This window comes from Neopelma chrysocephalum, unplaced genomic scaffold, assembly GCF_003984885.1.
Source record: "Neopelma chrysocephalum unplaced genomic scaffold, ASM398488v2 Primary Assembly neopelma1_100, whole genome shotgun sequence".
Lineage (NCBI taxonomy): Eukaryota > Metazoa > Chordata > Aves > Passeriformes > Pipridae > Neopelma > Neopelma chrysocephalum.
Window position 1 is genome coordinate 2,165,574 of NW_020897763.1, and position 16,746 is coordinate 2,182,319.

Here is a 16,746-nt window from a genome sequence, read left to right on the forward strand (position 1 = left end):
GATGCTTCTTCCTGGCTTTCAGCAGCCTCCCCTGCTTGCTTCTCCCCTTTCTCTGCTTAACAGGGTCCCAGGTCAGGGTGCTTAAGAAGGGCAAGGAAGGAAAACCAAATGCTTTCCTAAAGCTGATATCACCTTCCAGGCTGTTGTGCCTCCCCCACACTCCTGTGCAGTGACACCCAAACTGAGGGCACTCAACACTGCACATTTTTATTCCCTCCTGTCAAAGCTGATGTGTTTCCTCAAGGTCATAAATATTACTAAGTTGGGGTGGTTTTTTTTTCCCCTTACAATTCTTTCACGTGTAACATCAGCTAAAAGCATCAGAGCGAAGGGTGAAATTAAAGAGAATTTCCAAAAGGTTTTGGCAAGTCTTCTGCACACAGCAGTTAGTTGAGAGGAGCCTCTCCTTGCCACACGTACAAGGAGTGAGCTGATAGCTACAGCTACTCTGAAACAAGCCAGGGGAACAAGGCTTGCTCTGTCACCACAGCGACTTCATTAAAAAAATGTATTTATTTTAGTACACGAAAATAATCATTTGCATTCCTGGGGCATCGAAGGAGAGAAGGAGCGGGGGGGGAGAAGCAGGACACAATTTAACATTCCTCATCTTCAGAGGGAGAGATCAGCTTGGCCAGTAGGAAAGAAAACACCTCCTTTTCCTTCCCCCACTCCCCAACCTTCCACCCCAGATGACAGGAGCCGCTCTGCCTGAATTGCTTCCAGATGTGGCTTCAGACTGAACACGAGGCCGGGCCTCTGGAGCTTTTGGGCTGCATGGAAATGGTGATTTTGCATTCCTGCCTCTCTCCTCCCCCACCAAGCAGCGCTGCCCTGAAAACTATACCAGTGCCACAGCCTTGGAGGTTCAGCTGCCAGTGACCCCTGGGCCTGCAGCAAAGGCAGAAAGGAAAGGCAAAAGCAGGAGGAAAAAAAAAAAGAAAAAAGAAGAGGAAAAAAACCAAACAACAACTGAAAAAGAGATTGATTTTGGCAGCTACCAAACCAGAATAGCCAAGAAAATCCCTACACAACCTTGCCCTTCAAGATAAGTGAGCTGGGTTTGACAACTGAATAGCTACTTTATACCAGCTTATTTCTTTTGAGTCGATGGCTCTCCAGAGATCCCAGAGCCATCTTCTCTTCCATAAAACAGATTTTTGAAAGGCTGGGCCAGATGCTGCAATCCTGAATTAGAGAAGGCAGAACTCATGACTGTAACATGCTAATCCACAGATAAACATCCACCCATTCATCTCCTCCTCAGTGGTACCCATCATACCAGTAATCCTCTGTGCTTCCACCTCTGCTATAGACTGGACCCTCCAGCTCCCTCGGGCCTGGGAAGATGTTCTCATGTTGGATGATGATGGTTTTGATCAATTCATTGACATGAGCCTGGCAAGAGACTTGGTCGTGACCTTCAGGCACTGACATCAGCGTTGGCCCAAAGCAGATGGCTAAATTGTAGGGATCCATCATGTTTTCTTCACTGAACTGAGATAAACTGCAAAAAAAACACAAGTGGGAAGGAGGGTGAACAGCAGAAAACATCATCATCATCCTCCTCTGCTGCAGAACACACAGCTGAGCTCAGAAGGTTTGCTTTGGGCTTTCTGCTCTCTAAAGCTGATGAGCTTTAGCTGATTCAGGGACATGAATGCCCTGGATCCAGGTAAAAAATGAGATACTGATGGCATTTACAGAGAAATTAAATAGAAACCACAAGGGAGCTTGAAAGCTCGAGACTATGTGAAAAGGACTGAGTGCTGACTTTATAAGGGGAGCACATTAATCTCTGTCTTTATTCCTTTATTATTGCTGTTCTGAGCCCACTTGCAGCCCAACACTCAATATCAGAGCAACAGATCCCCTCTGCCATGGATGTAAATGGAAAGAGAGTAGGTTCAGTCTGGATATTGGGAAGAAATTGTTCCCTGGAAGGGTGGGGAGGCCCTGGCACAGGTTGCCCAGAGAAGCTGTGGCTGCCCCATCCCTGGAAGTGTCCAAGACCAGGTTGGACGGGGCTTGGAGCAACCTGGGCTAGTGGAAGGTGTCCCTGCCTGTGGTTTTAAGGTCCCCTCCAACCCAAACCATTCTGTGATTCCATGATCTTGAGTCCCCATCCCTGGAGGGATTTAAAAGCCATGTGGGACACGGGTCAGTTATGGCAGTGCTGGGGGAATGGTTGGACTCCATAATCTTTAAGGTCTTCTCCAACCTCAATGGTTCTGTGTTTACAGCAGGTCCTGCAGCAGAGCCCTGGTGCTCCCAAGGACACTCACTGGTTGAGGAATGCAAAGAGGTATCTCATCACAATCAGGGTGGTCTTCGGCAGGTTCAGCAGCACCTTCCGCACGTGCAGAGCTCTCTCCTGTAAATTATCCATTGCTGAAAGGAAGAAAGAGCACCAGAGTCATCATCCCACCAAACCCACAGCCTGCCACTGGGTCCAGGGCACTGTGATGGCTCCCTTGGGCAGCAGAGCAGCAGCAGGAGGAAGGAATTTTGCCCGTTTTTCGGGATGCTCCGGTACGGGAACGCAAAGGCTGCAGAACCTGCTGGCAAAGCCTTTGACAGTGAAGGTCCCTGAACACGTGAAACTTCACTGCAAGTTCCTTCCCAGCGTGGGAGCCCTGGATGTCATCTGTTCCAATAGTTCTGGCACAATGGCTCCTTCAAGCCTTGCTTAGAAAGGTGGGTGTTTTAAAAAAGAAACTGTGTAACGCTCAAAAGGAAAATTAACATAGTTAAAGGGTGAGGCAAAAAGCTTCTGTGTGCAGCAGCCTGCTGAGAAATAAGTGGGCAGCATAAATCATCTGAGAAGGGAGAAGTTATTTGGAAGCGGATTTGACTTTTCCCCATGATGTGAACTCGGCTCTGCAAATGCATTTCTCAGGAGCAGAGAACCACGAGCCATTTCAGCAGTAGTTATCTCCTGCTCCACTTCAAAGGCTGCCACCACAAGGGCCATTCCTCTGCTTGGACAATAGAATCATTCTTCAATTTTCTGGAGGACGTGGCAAGGGCCAGGTCATTTCAGATGAGGTTGTTTCACATAGGAAAAACCCACAAACAACTCTCTGCCTACCAGAACCACCTTTAGAAACCACCAAAGATGTTTAAAAGCTCGGCTGTGACTGCCCTGATGATTGATATTCTCTAACAGGAGTCAGAAGATGGTCCCTGGTGGTTACAAAGCTAAAAGGAATATAAGTGGTACCTTGTCAGCTAAGGAGAGCACACAGGAGCATGGCAGCACATCCAGGGAAAGCAGACAAGGCAGGAAGCCCTGCTGGTGATCCCTGCCTCTGACAGGGCCTTTCTGACATCTCCTGGTGACACATCTTAGAGATCATTTTACAGGAGTGAAGGGTTTTGCTTTATTCTGTTTTAAAAGAATCCCGTCACAAAGCCACTGCCTCACAAAAAACCCATCACACAGACCTTCAAATCTGCTCATTTCCATCTCCTTGTTCATTCAGATCAGAGCAAGGATGGCTGTGACCAGGTAAGTGCCCAGGCTGCCTAACAGAGGATGCCAGTGGAACAACCAAAGTAACCACAAAACCCTTATTCTGGAGTCAGGAAAAAAAAGGGGAAGGGAGGAAAGAAAAGTGGGATATCAGAAAAAAATCAGCCCTATTTCTTTTCAGATCTTCATATACTTACTGACACAGGCAATCAGATCATGAAAGATATCCTTGGGGAAGAGTGGGTGCTCCAGCCCTCGAAAATAAAGCTTCAGGACTCCTGCTATTGAATCCATGTCGTGGTCATTCTGGTCCCCAGCCAAGGGATCCTCCCCTTCGTGACAAGCAAAGAAAAGCAGGCAAGAAAAAATAAAATCAGAATACTGGAGAAAAGCATCAGAACACTGGAAGGATGCACCTCTGCAGGAGAAAAGGATTTATGTTAATCCCACCTACAACCAGCACGAGGCAGAGAGATGGGGAAGCTCTGACAGCAATCCCAGGAGACCTGGGGCAGCTTCTCTCAGCCAGATTTCAGTGTGGCCCCGGAGGTCCTGGAGCAATAGTGACACTCCAGGTATTTTGGAAGGGTGGGAACATCACACACCCACCAGGGAGGTGAAATGTTCCACGAGGCAAAACTCCCAACTGCAGCTCAGGTGGATGCAGGGGATGCACAAGAAGCATCCCAGCCCTGGCTCAGCAGGATGCAGACGTGGGGAGCTGGGGTGGGAACATTTCTGGGATAATTTGTTGCTGCAGAGATGCCACAGTTTGTCTGTATTACCAAAGGAAAGATGCCCACTTAAGGAGTTGCCCCCTAGGGAAAACTCCCTATCAGACATAATTAGATTTAATGATGGGGCAATCCTCAAATTGAAGCTATATATATCCATTATGTGACTGAAATCACCAAAGCTTGCCTATTATCTTAATAACACACGGGATAATAAATGGGCCACTCCAAACTGGAGCATTATCCCTGATATTAACTGCCACCAAGGGCTCTGGATGAAGTAATAAAATGCAGGAATGTTATTGTTAACTTTGGCAGTTCTGTATATCATTTGCTTTACAGAGACAAGTGAGATGAACTAAAAAAAAAATAAAAAAATCCCTTTTTACTTCTGCATGTCAGCGCTGGAACAAGTGGTTATTTGGTTATTTTCCCAAGCTGATTGGTATTTCTTTATATAAAAAAGGGACTGATTCTGATATCAAGCCTTTTCCTTGCTATGACACATTTCTGCTTCCTCTGTTCTCGAGGATTTTAATCCATGGAGGTGAAGACAGGTGACATCACACACCACATTTCACAAATGCTGTTCACTAAACATCTCTCTTCCCAAAAGCAGAATAAACTTGCAACGCTTAATTAATTACTGCTTGTCTCTCCCACCAGCAAGCCCAGGAACACACTGACTCTGTTCTTTCAGAGTGATGTATTCGGGGGATTAACACAAGGCCTGTTGTTCCCAGTGACCCAGGCAGGACTGGGGAGATGAGCTGCAGGAACTGCCTGAAAAGCAGCTCTTCTGAACCTGCTCTGCCAGGGAGAACAGCCCAGCAAGGAGCTGATGAGTCAGGAGGCTCCCAACTGCTCTCTGCCTTTGTAAGGAATGGCTCTTTCCCACAGAAAATCAAATCTATTAAAAGCTATTTCAAATTAACGGCGCCTCGAAATTTATCCTCTCCCTCGCTGATATTTAAAATAAATGTGGCCAAGCTGTGCCTCAACAACGTGGAAAACACAAAATTTCATCCTCTAGCAGCCAATCTATTCAGAAAGGGCTGGGGGGGAGAGGGGAGGAAATTGCAGTTACACCTAATAATGAAATTCTCCTCGTCCTTTAGTGTTACAAACGATCAATAAGCTATCAGACATGAGAGAAGATTGAATTCAGAATATTTATTATACAGACACTCTACAAGGTACAAAGCATAAAACCAAACAACTGAGAATTCAAGGTTAATGAGCACTAGGGAAGCGTTTGGGAGACTCATTTAGGATATACAAAAATCAAAGGGATAAAATAGAGCGAGTTGCATTCAAAACAGGCCATTTCAGGGCATTTAAAGAAATGCATACATTTGGCAAGAGTTTCTGAGATACTGGAATGGTTCTTCCTTACCTCTCTCAAATGCATTTTTTATGTCATTCACTTCAACTTGTGACCCAGACACCCGGAATATTCCTTCATGCTGCAAACCTGTAAGACAGCAAGAGATGCTGATAACAAGATAAGATAGATTAGATAAGGTGGCACCTTCAGCAGCTACAGCTCATACAATAAAGGAAAGACAAGAACAGAGGCAGAAGGATGCTGATTTAAAAGCCACTTCTCTCTTCTGTCCAGGCATGTACAGAATATGTAAAACCAGAACTCAGCACAGACAGAACAAATATTAACCCTTCTTCCTAAACCACTGCAGTAACTGGGCTATAACAGCCACGTTATCTTTTATCCTGGGGGGATCCCCAAAGGATTTTACAACCCAGAGAAAGTCATAAACTAATGGTGTATCAGCCAGGAGTAAAATATGGCCAATGCCACGAGGACAACGTTTATTTTGCAGGAGCAATTCCGCCAAGGCCCGGAGCAAATCAGCCACTTGAAACGGAAGCATTTAATTACTCCCAGCACGACCCACGGGCTTAGGACAGGCTTAAAGACATTCCTGCTAAAAAGTGAGCATTAGGAATGTCATTGTTTTGTCAAGTATATGGGATATCCCAATACACTCCCATCATAACAGTTTTGTTGGTTCGACGAGCAACGACTGCCACAAATCAAATGAGCAAGAGAAATTAGCTCTTGTTCCCTCCAGCCTTTCCACTGTGGACTTTCTGAAACCAGGAATGCTGTAATGTCTTTGTTTTATTTATAACAGAATCATGGAACAGCCTGAGCTGGAAGGGACCCACAGGGATCATCCAGTCCAACTCCTGGCCCTGCACAGACACCCCAACAATCCCCCCCTGTCCCTGAGAGTGTTGTCCAAACACTCCTGGAGCTCTGGCAGCCTTGGGGCTGTGTCCACTGCCCTGGGGAGTCTGGTCAGTGCCCAGACACCCTCTGGGGGAAGAACCTTTCCCTGAGATCCAACATAACCCTGCCCTGGCACAGCTCCAGCTGTGCTCTGTCACTGCTCACAGGGAGCAGAGATTGGAGCTGCCCCTCATGAGGGGCTGCAATCCCTGATGAGTCTCCCCTCAGTCTCCTCTTCTCCAGCTGAACAAGCCAAGGGACCTCAGCCACTCCTCCTATGGCCCCTTTCCCATCACACAAATCCATAATAATGGCCATCAATAATAAACCCTCCTGGATGCACCTGTGGCCTCTCCCTCTCCCCCCTCCGAGGGGTTTTATCCCATTGCAGTGTGTGGCTCACCACAGCTACAGAGGGAAGAAACAATTCCCAGTGTGGAGAGGAAAAAAAAGAATGAAAACCACATTTATCCCACACCTACACAGCCAAACACTTGGAAATGTCAGGCCAGCTCCAACAAATCCATCCCTGCGTGTGAGTGCGTCAGGAAATCGCACCAGTTCTGCTGCCTCACGTGGCTTTGCTGTATAAAACACATTCCTTCTAATTCCAAACTGTGCCTCACACCATGGCCTGACATTCTGTGCGGAAATACATCGAGTTTCTTGGAAAATCCAAGCTAAGCCAGCAATATGAGTCTGAAAAGTGTCATCTCCCTGATTTATCCTGCCTCAGTTCCTGCTGCAATGTGGTTTCAATGATTTTTTTTCCCCACCAAATATCCAAGTATGGCCTTAAAGAAGGATTACAGCACTTGAGATGATCTTCCAAGTGATGATGAGAATGGGACTCTAGATTATAAGTTTCTAAAATGGTGATGAAACAAGGCAAATGAAACAGGACCTACTACCCGGCCCTGCATCTTGGGTAATGAAGATAAATTCAACCCCTTTCTACATCTGTTAATTAACAGCTGTTCCACACACTACTAACAAATGATATCAATTAAAAATGAAAACAAATTACAATAAATGTATAGCATTCAAGGCTGTGAAGTTAACCTTCAAAACAGGCATAAATCATCTCGCTGTGGCAATAAGTGGGCAATTAATTCCCCACTTGACCTCCTGCATTCAAATACTCAGAGTATTCCTCCTCCTCTGGGAAGGGGATGATTGTTTTTGGTGAAGGCCACACTTCAGGGCTCAAAGGGAGGTGAGTGGAGGTGAGGAATGAGTGGTATCTGTGGATGGGAACCTTCTTTTGCAAGGAATAAAGGGATATTGTGGGAAGAACAACATTTGCAAGGTCAGTTATTTAGAGAAGTGATTGTACACATAATAACCAGCAATGCAGCCAGAGAGTCAGAGCCATTTTCCTCAAGTTGCAATCTCTGGGATTGCTCTGCACAAGCAGCACGTCCTGAGCTGCTCTGAACATTTTTTTATAAGGCTTCTACATCCCTTCATTTTATAGGAATATCCCAGGACACCTTCAGTCCCCAAACTCACCGTGTCTGCTGATGAATCGGATGCAGCTCTCCACGACCAAGGGAATGGCTTGGGAGGAATCCTGCCCAAAGAGACATTTAAAGAGCAGTCAGATGGTAAAAGAAGAAAGAAAAAGAGTAAAAACTAAGAAAGGTTTGACTCTGCACACTGACACCACAACTGGCTCTCTGTTATATGATTTCCAAGATCCTAAAAACTACAAATAAGCACCCCAAGACAGGCTGGGTGAACTGAAACTCCAAGCCAAATTTTAACTTCACAGTATCAACAAGAGATAATTCTGAGTTTTGCCTATCTCAAAGAAACACATTTGAGCTCACTGGGTACCAAAAAGCAACAGATTATCCCCCCAGCCAGGGACACAAAGCCTGCCCCTGTAAGTCTTTATTACATGAAGGCACAACAAGTGAGCAGTTACAGGTTTAATGGCATTGCAGTGGGATTCCAGGGAAAATAAAGAGAATGGGGACAAAGAGACAACAGCACGAATCCCATAAACCATGGCTGTCCAAACAGCTCGGGGCTGTTTGGTGTTTTTGGTTCCAGGTCTGTCAGAACGGGGAGTAAAATTAATTTTATATTCTATCAGGGAAAATGAACGAGGCTTTGAGTGATTTCAGCCACTGAACGTGCAGACACCACCTGGACAAGGCTGAAAAGGTCCATGGAAGAGAGAGAGGGATGAAAACATTTGTTTTCCACCAACACCCCCCCCCAGAGCCCTGCTTCGTTACTGAAGGAAACATTAATTACCTGCTTCCTCACGGTGGAGCTGCGCCTGCCACTGATGGGTCAGAACCACCCAGGGGGGTGCAGGAGGGAAAAACAGAACACAACAATCAGGATAATCCCCCACCATCACCGGCTCATTCCTTTCACATTCCCAACCACCCGGGAGCAGGGAAGGAGCCAGATATCCAAGTCAATCCCAACGACGAGGGTCTTGTTCGATTTATGGAACTCCAGGAAGATTTTAAGCGACTTTAAATCACTAAAAAAACCCGAAACAGCCGCCAGGGAGCTCCGACAAAAGATTGCCCTTGACGTTTTAATTCCAACCATCCGGGATTCTGTGGCACAGAGCTCCTCGGAGAAGATGAAGTTTGATATAAATTGCACTGAGCTGCTCCCTGGAAGAGCAGGTGGGAGCAGCCTGGTTCCCACTGTGCTTTTAACAGCTGCCACTGCGGAGACTTTATTGCAGTTTTGATAAGATTTCAAATAAATAAATAACACAAACCCCCTCCAACACCGGCACGCACCAGCCAGGCTAAGCCTCTTCTGTCTGCTCTCATTTATTGATGTTGGGGGACATTAATGGTAGAAAAAAAAAAGGGGAAAAAGCCTTGCTTTGCCAGGATTTTCTCCCCCCTCAAAATTTATTACTGGGGTTTAAAATTCCTTTAGTTTCTTGTAAAAATGAAGCGAGAGAGATAATAGCAGAGAGGCCCTAATGGATCATTCCAGCCAATTCCCTGCCAGGGCAGATGGCTGCTGAATTATAAATAAGAGGATCAGAAGTGTGATTTTTAAAAAGACTGTGCAATGTGTTAATTTGAGGGAAATTCCTTCTATAAAAGAATCAAAAACACTGAACGAAAAATAAAAAAAAAAATAAAAATCAGATTCCACGGGCTGTCACAGACAACAAGGCCCATTTGAAACTATTAGCAGGAATGGTTCTTTGATATTTAAAATTGTTTCATGATGAATAATATTTTATTATTACAGATGTCAGGGTCTAATTAGGACCTGTCAGCTTTGCTTTGCTGTGAGGAATGTGAACAGTAGTAATGGCTCCACACTGGTAGTAATCACCTTCCTTTTGTTAACGAGGCAGGATGATGCACAGCCCCTGCTCCAGCTCCTCATGCCCAGCAGAGCCCCCTGAATCCATCAATTTGGGGATGGAGATTTGTTATGTTTTACAAAAAGCCCATCAGAAGCTTGGTTATGGTTCTGCAATTGGTCCTAATTACAAATGAAAAGTTAATTCTCCACCATCTCCGTGCTGTTGGATTCAGCTCCGTGGCACAGCAGAGTGTCAAGGGGATAAAGGGTTTCCCAATTTATGTTACTCAACTCCAGGCACCAACCATGTGGATAAACCCCTGAAGACTCCCTGGGCCCAACTCTCTTAAAGAAACAGAAATTTGGTTGTAAAAATCTTCGTCTCAAAAATATTCTCTGGGTTCTCACAATTGTTCTGCACTAAATGCACCGGGGCAAGAAGAGGAATTTGCTTCTGTGCTGGCTCAATCCATGTCCCATCCCTGGAATTGTTCAAGGCTGGAGAGGGCTTGGAGTAACCTGGGATAGTAGGAGGTGTCCTTGCCCATGGCAGGACATGGAATGAGATGATCTTTAAGGTCCCTTCCAACACAAACCGTCCTGGGATTCGACTGTATGATATAATTTTCTACCAGATGCACATCCTGGGCTGGTCACTGAACTAGAATGATCAATTTGCATCAGATTTTCCTTAAAAATATAATTCCCTGAGCCACACCTACCTGGCTAGGGCGCAGTCAGTCCGCTGACCTGTGAGGAAGACAAAGAAATCCAGCATTAGGAGAGAGGAATGAGAAAATGCTTTCAATACCTCTGCAAAGCCAGTTTGGGAAGGAGATGGAGGAGAGGAACCACTGGTGACAGAGGGGGCAGCTCTGGGAGCTGGACAGTGGCTGATCTCCCCCAGGAGCATTGCTGGGGACACCACCAAAGCCCATCCCTGCTGGCACAGCTCTGGCCAGGAGACACAGCTGTCCAGTGACTCTGTCTCTGCAAAGGATTCTTCTTGAAAACCAGCTCCCTGTGCATTCTAATTGTTGATTTCTGCCCAAAAAACTGGGCTTGTCAACCTCTCCCTCCCTCCCACTTCCCAGGGGGAATTGGTGGGGCAAGAGATCCTGCTTTACAAAGCCCCTCAGGAAGACTGAAAACATTCCCAGATTTGTTAGTCCACAGACTGAACGTGCTGGCATTAAGCTATTTTGAGAGACAGACAGTTTAATGGTATTTTCCACAAACATATTTATAAAAACATTCCATTAACTTGCAGTGAGTTTGCAAGGAAGCAGCCAAGGCTCAGGACTTGCTAATGCAGCATCATCTAAAACATCACAACAAGGAGGAAAACGAAGATGTGCTGCTGGGAATTGCACAGGCCAGATCCTTTGCTGGTCTAGATTATCAGCAGTGAAACCACACTGATTCCCAACAGCTGAAAATCCACCTTCCCTCCAGTTGTCTTCCTGCTCCTGGGGAGATGGAAGAACCAAGGAGGGAAACAGCTAATTGCTGATGGCTGACAATTAGCTGAACACATCTTGATAGCCACTTCTCTCTCCCCACTTAAAGCCAAAACAGTGCATAATTTACATGAAAATGTTATTCTGAAGCAGAATTTCCAGCCATCTGTCCCGTTTTCATCATAGAATATTCATATATATAGAAATTACACGGCTGTGGCAACATCAAGGGGCTCCTGCATTAGGGTGACAAATGTGTACAGTAGGCAGGGACATAATTACTTGGAGATAGGAAAACTGCTGCTATTTTTATTGCTGGAACTTGTCATCTTTAGATTAAGGCAATTTGCACGACAACTAATAAATGTCACCTGAGGATGGGGGCAAAGAAGAATAAAAATTACAACAAACCCCTGAATTTTCCAGGCACTGAAGACACGCAGCTGGAGGAACATTTTTTTTTCAGTAAAGCTTCTAAACGTGCTCTGGGGACGTGTGAAAGGGATTTTTATTTGCCCATTTCCCAATTAAGTGACATTTTATGGGTAAGTCTAGGCACAGTCCCCAGTTTGTCCCATTAACCTGCTCATGTGGTTTTGGACATGAGATGCACCTCCCTTTCTCAGCTCCTTTTGATCTCACAGATGACAGAAGGATTTTTTTTCAGGGGCTGCTGGATCTCCCCCTGACACTCTTTGGGTCCCTTCACAGAGACACTAAGAAAGTTCTGGTTTGCAAAGCAAATGAAGAAAACAGAAGCAGCCTTTAAATCTACGTAGCAATACAGAAATCACATTTAATTTCCTCTCCTTTTCCCTCCCACCACAGCTTGAGCTGGGTTCAGGGGGCAGGCAGGTTAAGAGGAAAGAGGTCTTGGAATGCAGAGGTCAGCTATGATCCAGGAATGTGATTAGTCACAGGGGCAGCACGGGTGTCCCTTGGAGATATTTAGAGGCAGAAAAAAAATACCCTAAGGACACAGAACTTTGGCTTCACCCACCCCTTCTCTGGGACAGCTGAAGAGATGAACAACTTCAACCAGCAAAGCTCAAACCAATGCACATCCTTCTCTTGCCTTCCAGTGGTTTGGGTCTGATAAACACGAAACTCTTTAATTACCGTGGCAGTAAGTATTTTAGTTTTATAGTGCATTTTTAAACTGAAAGCAAAGCACTTCAAAGCCCACATGCTGGTTGAGTTTTCATCCACAAGATTTGCACACCATAAACTGTGGGGAGCCCAGCTCAGTTACACATCACAACACCAGCCCTGCTCCAGCACACGAACCCAGCAACGAGCTGAGCCATTTTTTTTTTTGACCTGACATTTAGACTGTTAAAACCTTCTCCTCTGCAAACACAAGGCAGTCAGGTTTCTATGGAAACTTGGATGCATAGTTTAAGTGTTTTTGGCCAACGGGATTTGCCCATACCATGAAGGGAAAGAAATCTTCCTTTGTTCTGACACCAACAGCAAATGCATATTCAGTTCTGGCTGCTGCCCCTTGACAGGCAACATATTTTAAATGCTCTGAAATTTGCTTGTTATTCTCCCAATAAGAGCCCAGGCTCACGTACACTGGGGTTTGGTTTGAACTCCCAGAGGTGAGAAGCAGCAAAACCACCACGGAAGTGAAACTTCAGACCAGGCTGTCAGTACTTCTCAACTTCATCAGCAAACTGTAAATCCCAAGGTTTGCCCCGGTGCAGATCATTAAGTGATGAGCAGGAGGTGTGTGAATGGGGAGAGAATGGAGGAGGGGGCACACGCTTGGCTGCAACCATCAGTGAGGCACTTTAGTGATTCATTAAGCACCTTGCGTTCACCATTAATCAAGCAGCCACGCAGGTCACTGGGCTGCTCCATCACACAGATCAGGGGAAATAAATTCATAAAACATGAGTGTGGCCACTTTGCAGCACTAACCCAGGGCTGGCACACTCAGCTGACTAATGCAATAAGTGCAACAGCCTGGCTGGGAGCAGGGAGGGGGGTCCCAGACTCACTTTCTCCCAGGGTCTTCTGGAGAAGGTCATGCTTGGCTTGGAGCTTCGTTATCAGGTTCCTGCCTTCCAGGTACTCCTTCATTTTCTGGGAAGGTGGGGGGGAAAAAAAAAGGATCATGAGTAGACAATTCACATCTTTTTTATTGCACCTTCATGTCCCTTGATTCTGAACACAAGTTGACACTGAAATTCACAGTTAAAGGACGAGTTAAGTCCTGGTTTATCTCTCTGGGCAAGTCTGAAGTTCAGCCCATCCATCTTTCCAGTCCAACAAAGGCTGGACTTGATCTTGGAGGTCTTTTTTTCCCAACCTTAACGCCTGTGTGATCCTCTGTCTGCAGCGCAATTCCCATTGTTCCCCCGTGGAATCAGCTGAATGTTTGGCATGTTTGAAGCCATCAGAGGAGCTGTCACCCATCCCTCTGCAGCCAGGGGGGGAATGGAAATGCAGCTGAATGAGCAATCTGTTCTAACCAACTAAAAGGCTGCTACTGTGCTTATTCTCTCACTTAACCTCCCTCACCCCACTTTACTTGTCAAATGCTGGGGCTGCCTCCACCCTGGATGATGCACAGGGTTGCAGGGGGGCCACGGGACAAAACAAATAAAGGTATTATTTAAGTTCAGATCTACTCTCTTGGTGAAATATTATACAATCACACAGGGTTTTTTTTTCCCACTGCTTCCTGATTTTTCACAGCTCTGCAAATGCTGGTTTTTCGCAGGTCTTTCATCTCTTATTTTTGCAGTTCAGAGCAGTTTTTATTTATCTTCACTGAGCTGCAGCACATAAAATACAGTAGCTGTCCATGTTGGAACCGGGACATATATACACTGAGAAAAAACACAAATAGCACATAATTCTTCCAATATCACAGGCCATTCTTTAGAATCACGGGATTCTAAAACCATTCCGTGATATTTTAAAAATTCAGCCAGCAAAATCAACACAAAGAGAGGATTGTCATTTAATAATGAAATGTTCTCCTTCTTATCATTAAATCCTCAAATGGTTTGGGCTGGAAGGGACTTTAAAGATCACCCAGTTCCACCCCCTGCCATGGGCAGGGACACCTTCCACTAGACCAAGTTGTTGCAATCCCTGTCCAACCTGGCCCTGGACACTTCCATTGGCTCTTCCCAATTCTCTCCACTTTCTCCCAGTTCTGGACTAGGATTGCCAAATTAGACTGCAAATATTTAAGGTAAAAAAGAGTATTTTTAGCCATGAGAGTGCCTGGCCCCTGCTTGTCCTTTGTAGGTCACAACAGCAGTCTCTGTGCAGGATGTAAAGGATCAAGAAGAAATATATACATAAATAAATAAAGAAATATATATATATACACCGTGGCAGTACTGAGGGTAAGGGAAAACCTTCCAGGAACTAACGAAGTTTCCCCTGAGGGGTCTCCAGCCGTGCTGTGCACTGACACAACAAACAAAAATGGCTTTAATTAACTGCCAAAAGCCTGTGTTTTATGTCCCTTTGCTTGACAACATTGGAAGAAACATTTCACAAGAATTAAGTCCCTTTGGAGAGTCTCAGCATTTCCTGCTTCCTATATTAACACTTCAATTTTTCTGCTGTTGTTTTAGAAGAAAACAGGAAGTGTGATCACTGTGACAAAAAATTAATCACATTGCTTTTGGAATTACCCCGTAGGACCAAGCCCTAACTATATATTTTGCTCAGTTAAAAATTTTACATCAAATCTTGACAGAAGAAAACACTTAAAGCTGCAAAAATAACCAGAGAATCTGAGGTGGGGAGGGGGTTGAGGATAAATCTGGTTTGGGAGGTCTCAGAGTCACGGGCGGGTGAAGGGAGAGGAAGGGCTGGAAGAGGCTCAGCTCAAACAGAAGCTTAAAGATCAGCAGATCAACTTGATTTGGCAAAATTAATCCCCCCTTTGAAGCAGATCTAAGCACTTAAGCTCAGCCTAAGGTGGCTGCAGGCAGAGCAGGGCAGAGACACAGCGCTGGGACTCCCAGTGCTCTGGCTCAGGTCATGTTAAGAACATCACCTGCCTGGGATTGTACCAGGGAATGTTTTAAAAGGAGAAAAAGAGAAGGTTCCTATTCAGTGCAGTATCTCAGGAGATTTTATCCCTGTTTCCTCGTGCCTGACATTCTGTACTCTGCCTGTTGCAAGGATGCTTATAAAAAACCCCCATAATTTTAAAATAAGGCTTCGGACTTTGTTCAATGAATTACAAAGATGCATTAGCACCGGATTTTTGGCATAATAAAAACAGACAAAAAACAATAATCAAGCTACAGGAGAACTCCTAAGGATTCCATTCCTGGCAGAGCACAGCTGGAGTCACACTTAGTGCAATCAGAACAAAGCAGCAGAAACATCCTCAGGTCACATTATTTCTGCACTGTGACAATTAAGAGGTGAAGATTTGTTCTCAGTCAGAGTTGGGGAGCATTTTGCACCCAGAAAACCAAGCAACTTGGACACCTCAAGCCCAAACTCACTGCAGGATTTTCCCAGGGAGAACCAGTTGTCAGGTAGGACAGGGGAAGAAGTGAAATGCAAACCAACCTTACCCTGGCTATAGAGAAAACCCATTTCTGCCACTGTCCCACATCCTGATCTGCCTCCAACACAGAAAGCTCAGCAGTTTTATCCTCTCTCTACACCCTCCAAGAACAACTTCAACCCAGGCATTTGCAGGAGGGGGGGAATTGGATCTGACTGACCAAGGGCCCAATGTCCCACTGACACACCCAGTGTGATGCTGCTGCAGGACTCATTAGCAGGGAGGCTTCACATCCCACTTCAGACCCGTGGCTTAAGGGTTTGCTAATAATAAACTCACATTAATTCTAAAGCACTTCACAGAATGAGCATTGTTCTGGCTCTTCATCTTTGCGGAGGAAAAAAAAAAAAATAACATTTCGTCCCGAGGACTAAAATTACCCCGGTTTAGAGGTAAGAGAATTAAATCATTCATCCCCTCTCCACTCCTCAGGTGGGGCCGAGTGCCAGCTGTGTTATGATTAGCAGCTCTGACAGCTCCAATTCCAGGAAGCAGGGCTGTATCCATGGCAGCAGCAGTCACATCCCTGGATTTCGGCTCCCTGAAGTCGCTGCTGCTTCCCTGCTTCAGCCACCTGCATCAGCTCAGTGCTAAGTCAATCATTCCTCTGCTTTCCACTCACACAGGGAAGTTTTAAGCCCCTATTCTGAATACAAATCTTCCTTCAAAGCCCAACAACACATCCATCAGCGTGCAGGGATGTGCCTCTAGTGGAAACACAGATTATTCCAGCGTGGAGATGCTACAGTGAGTATCTTCAATTAAATTCCCATCACTCTATTTACCCCAGAGTTCTGCCCAGCCAGGAATGCACTACGTGGAATTTCCAGCTTGAGTTACATTAATATGGAATACTCTTTTAAATCAGTGTTTTGCTTACAGTTCATATCCCTCAGCATTTTAGCACATCAGAAGGTAAAAGGGGATTTAAAGCTCAGTTCTGCTCTGCACTTTGTTTTCATCCC

At 45.4% G+C, this 16,746-nt stretch overlaps 1 protein-coding gene across 1 annotated transcript in view; it reads right to left on the reverse strand.

Annotated features, from left to right (window-relative positions):
• Positions 1–16,746, reverse strand: part of SRGAP2 (SLIT-ROBO Rho GTPase activating protein 2) — a 91,834-nt gene that overhangs the window by 19,357 nt on the left and 55,731 nt on the right. The window contains exons 7-14 of the mRNA XM_027695038.1: positions 13,233–13,317; positions 10,489–10,516; positions 8,729–8,759; positions 7,976–8,036; positions 5,606–5,683; positions 3,673–3,807; positions 2,286–2,391; positions 1,283–1,507 (exon numbers count right to left, since the gene is read on the reverse strand). Of these exons, the coding sequence (XP_027550839.1) occupies positions 1,283–1,507; positions 2,286–2,391; positions 3,673–3,807; positions 5,606–5,683; positions 7,976–8,036; positions 8,729–8,759; positions 10,489–10,516; positions 13,233–13,317 (749 nt within the window). The remainder of the gene's footprint in view (positions 1–1,282; positions 1,508–2,285; positions 2,392–3,672; positions 3,808–5,605; positions 5,684–7,975; positions 8,037–8,728; positions 8,760–10,488; positions 10,517–13,232; positions 13,318–16,746) is intronic.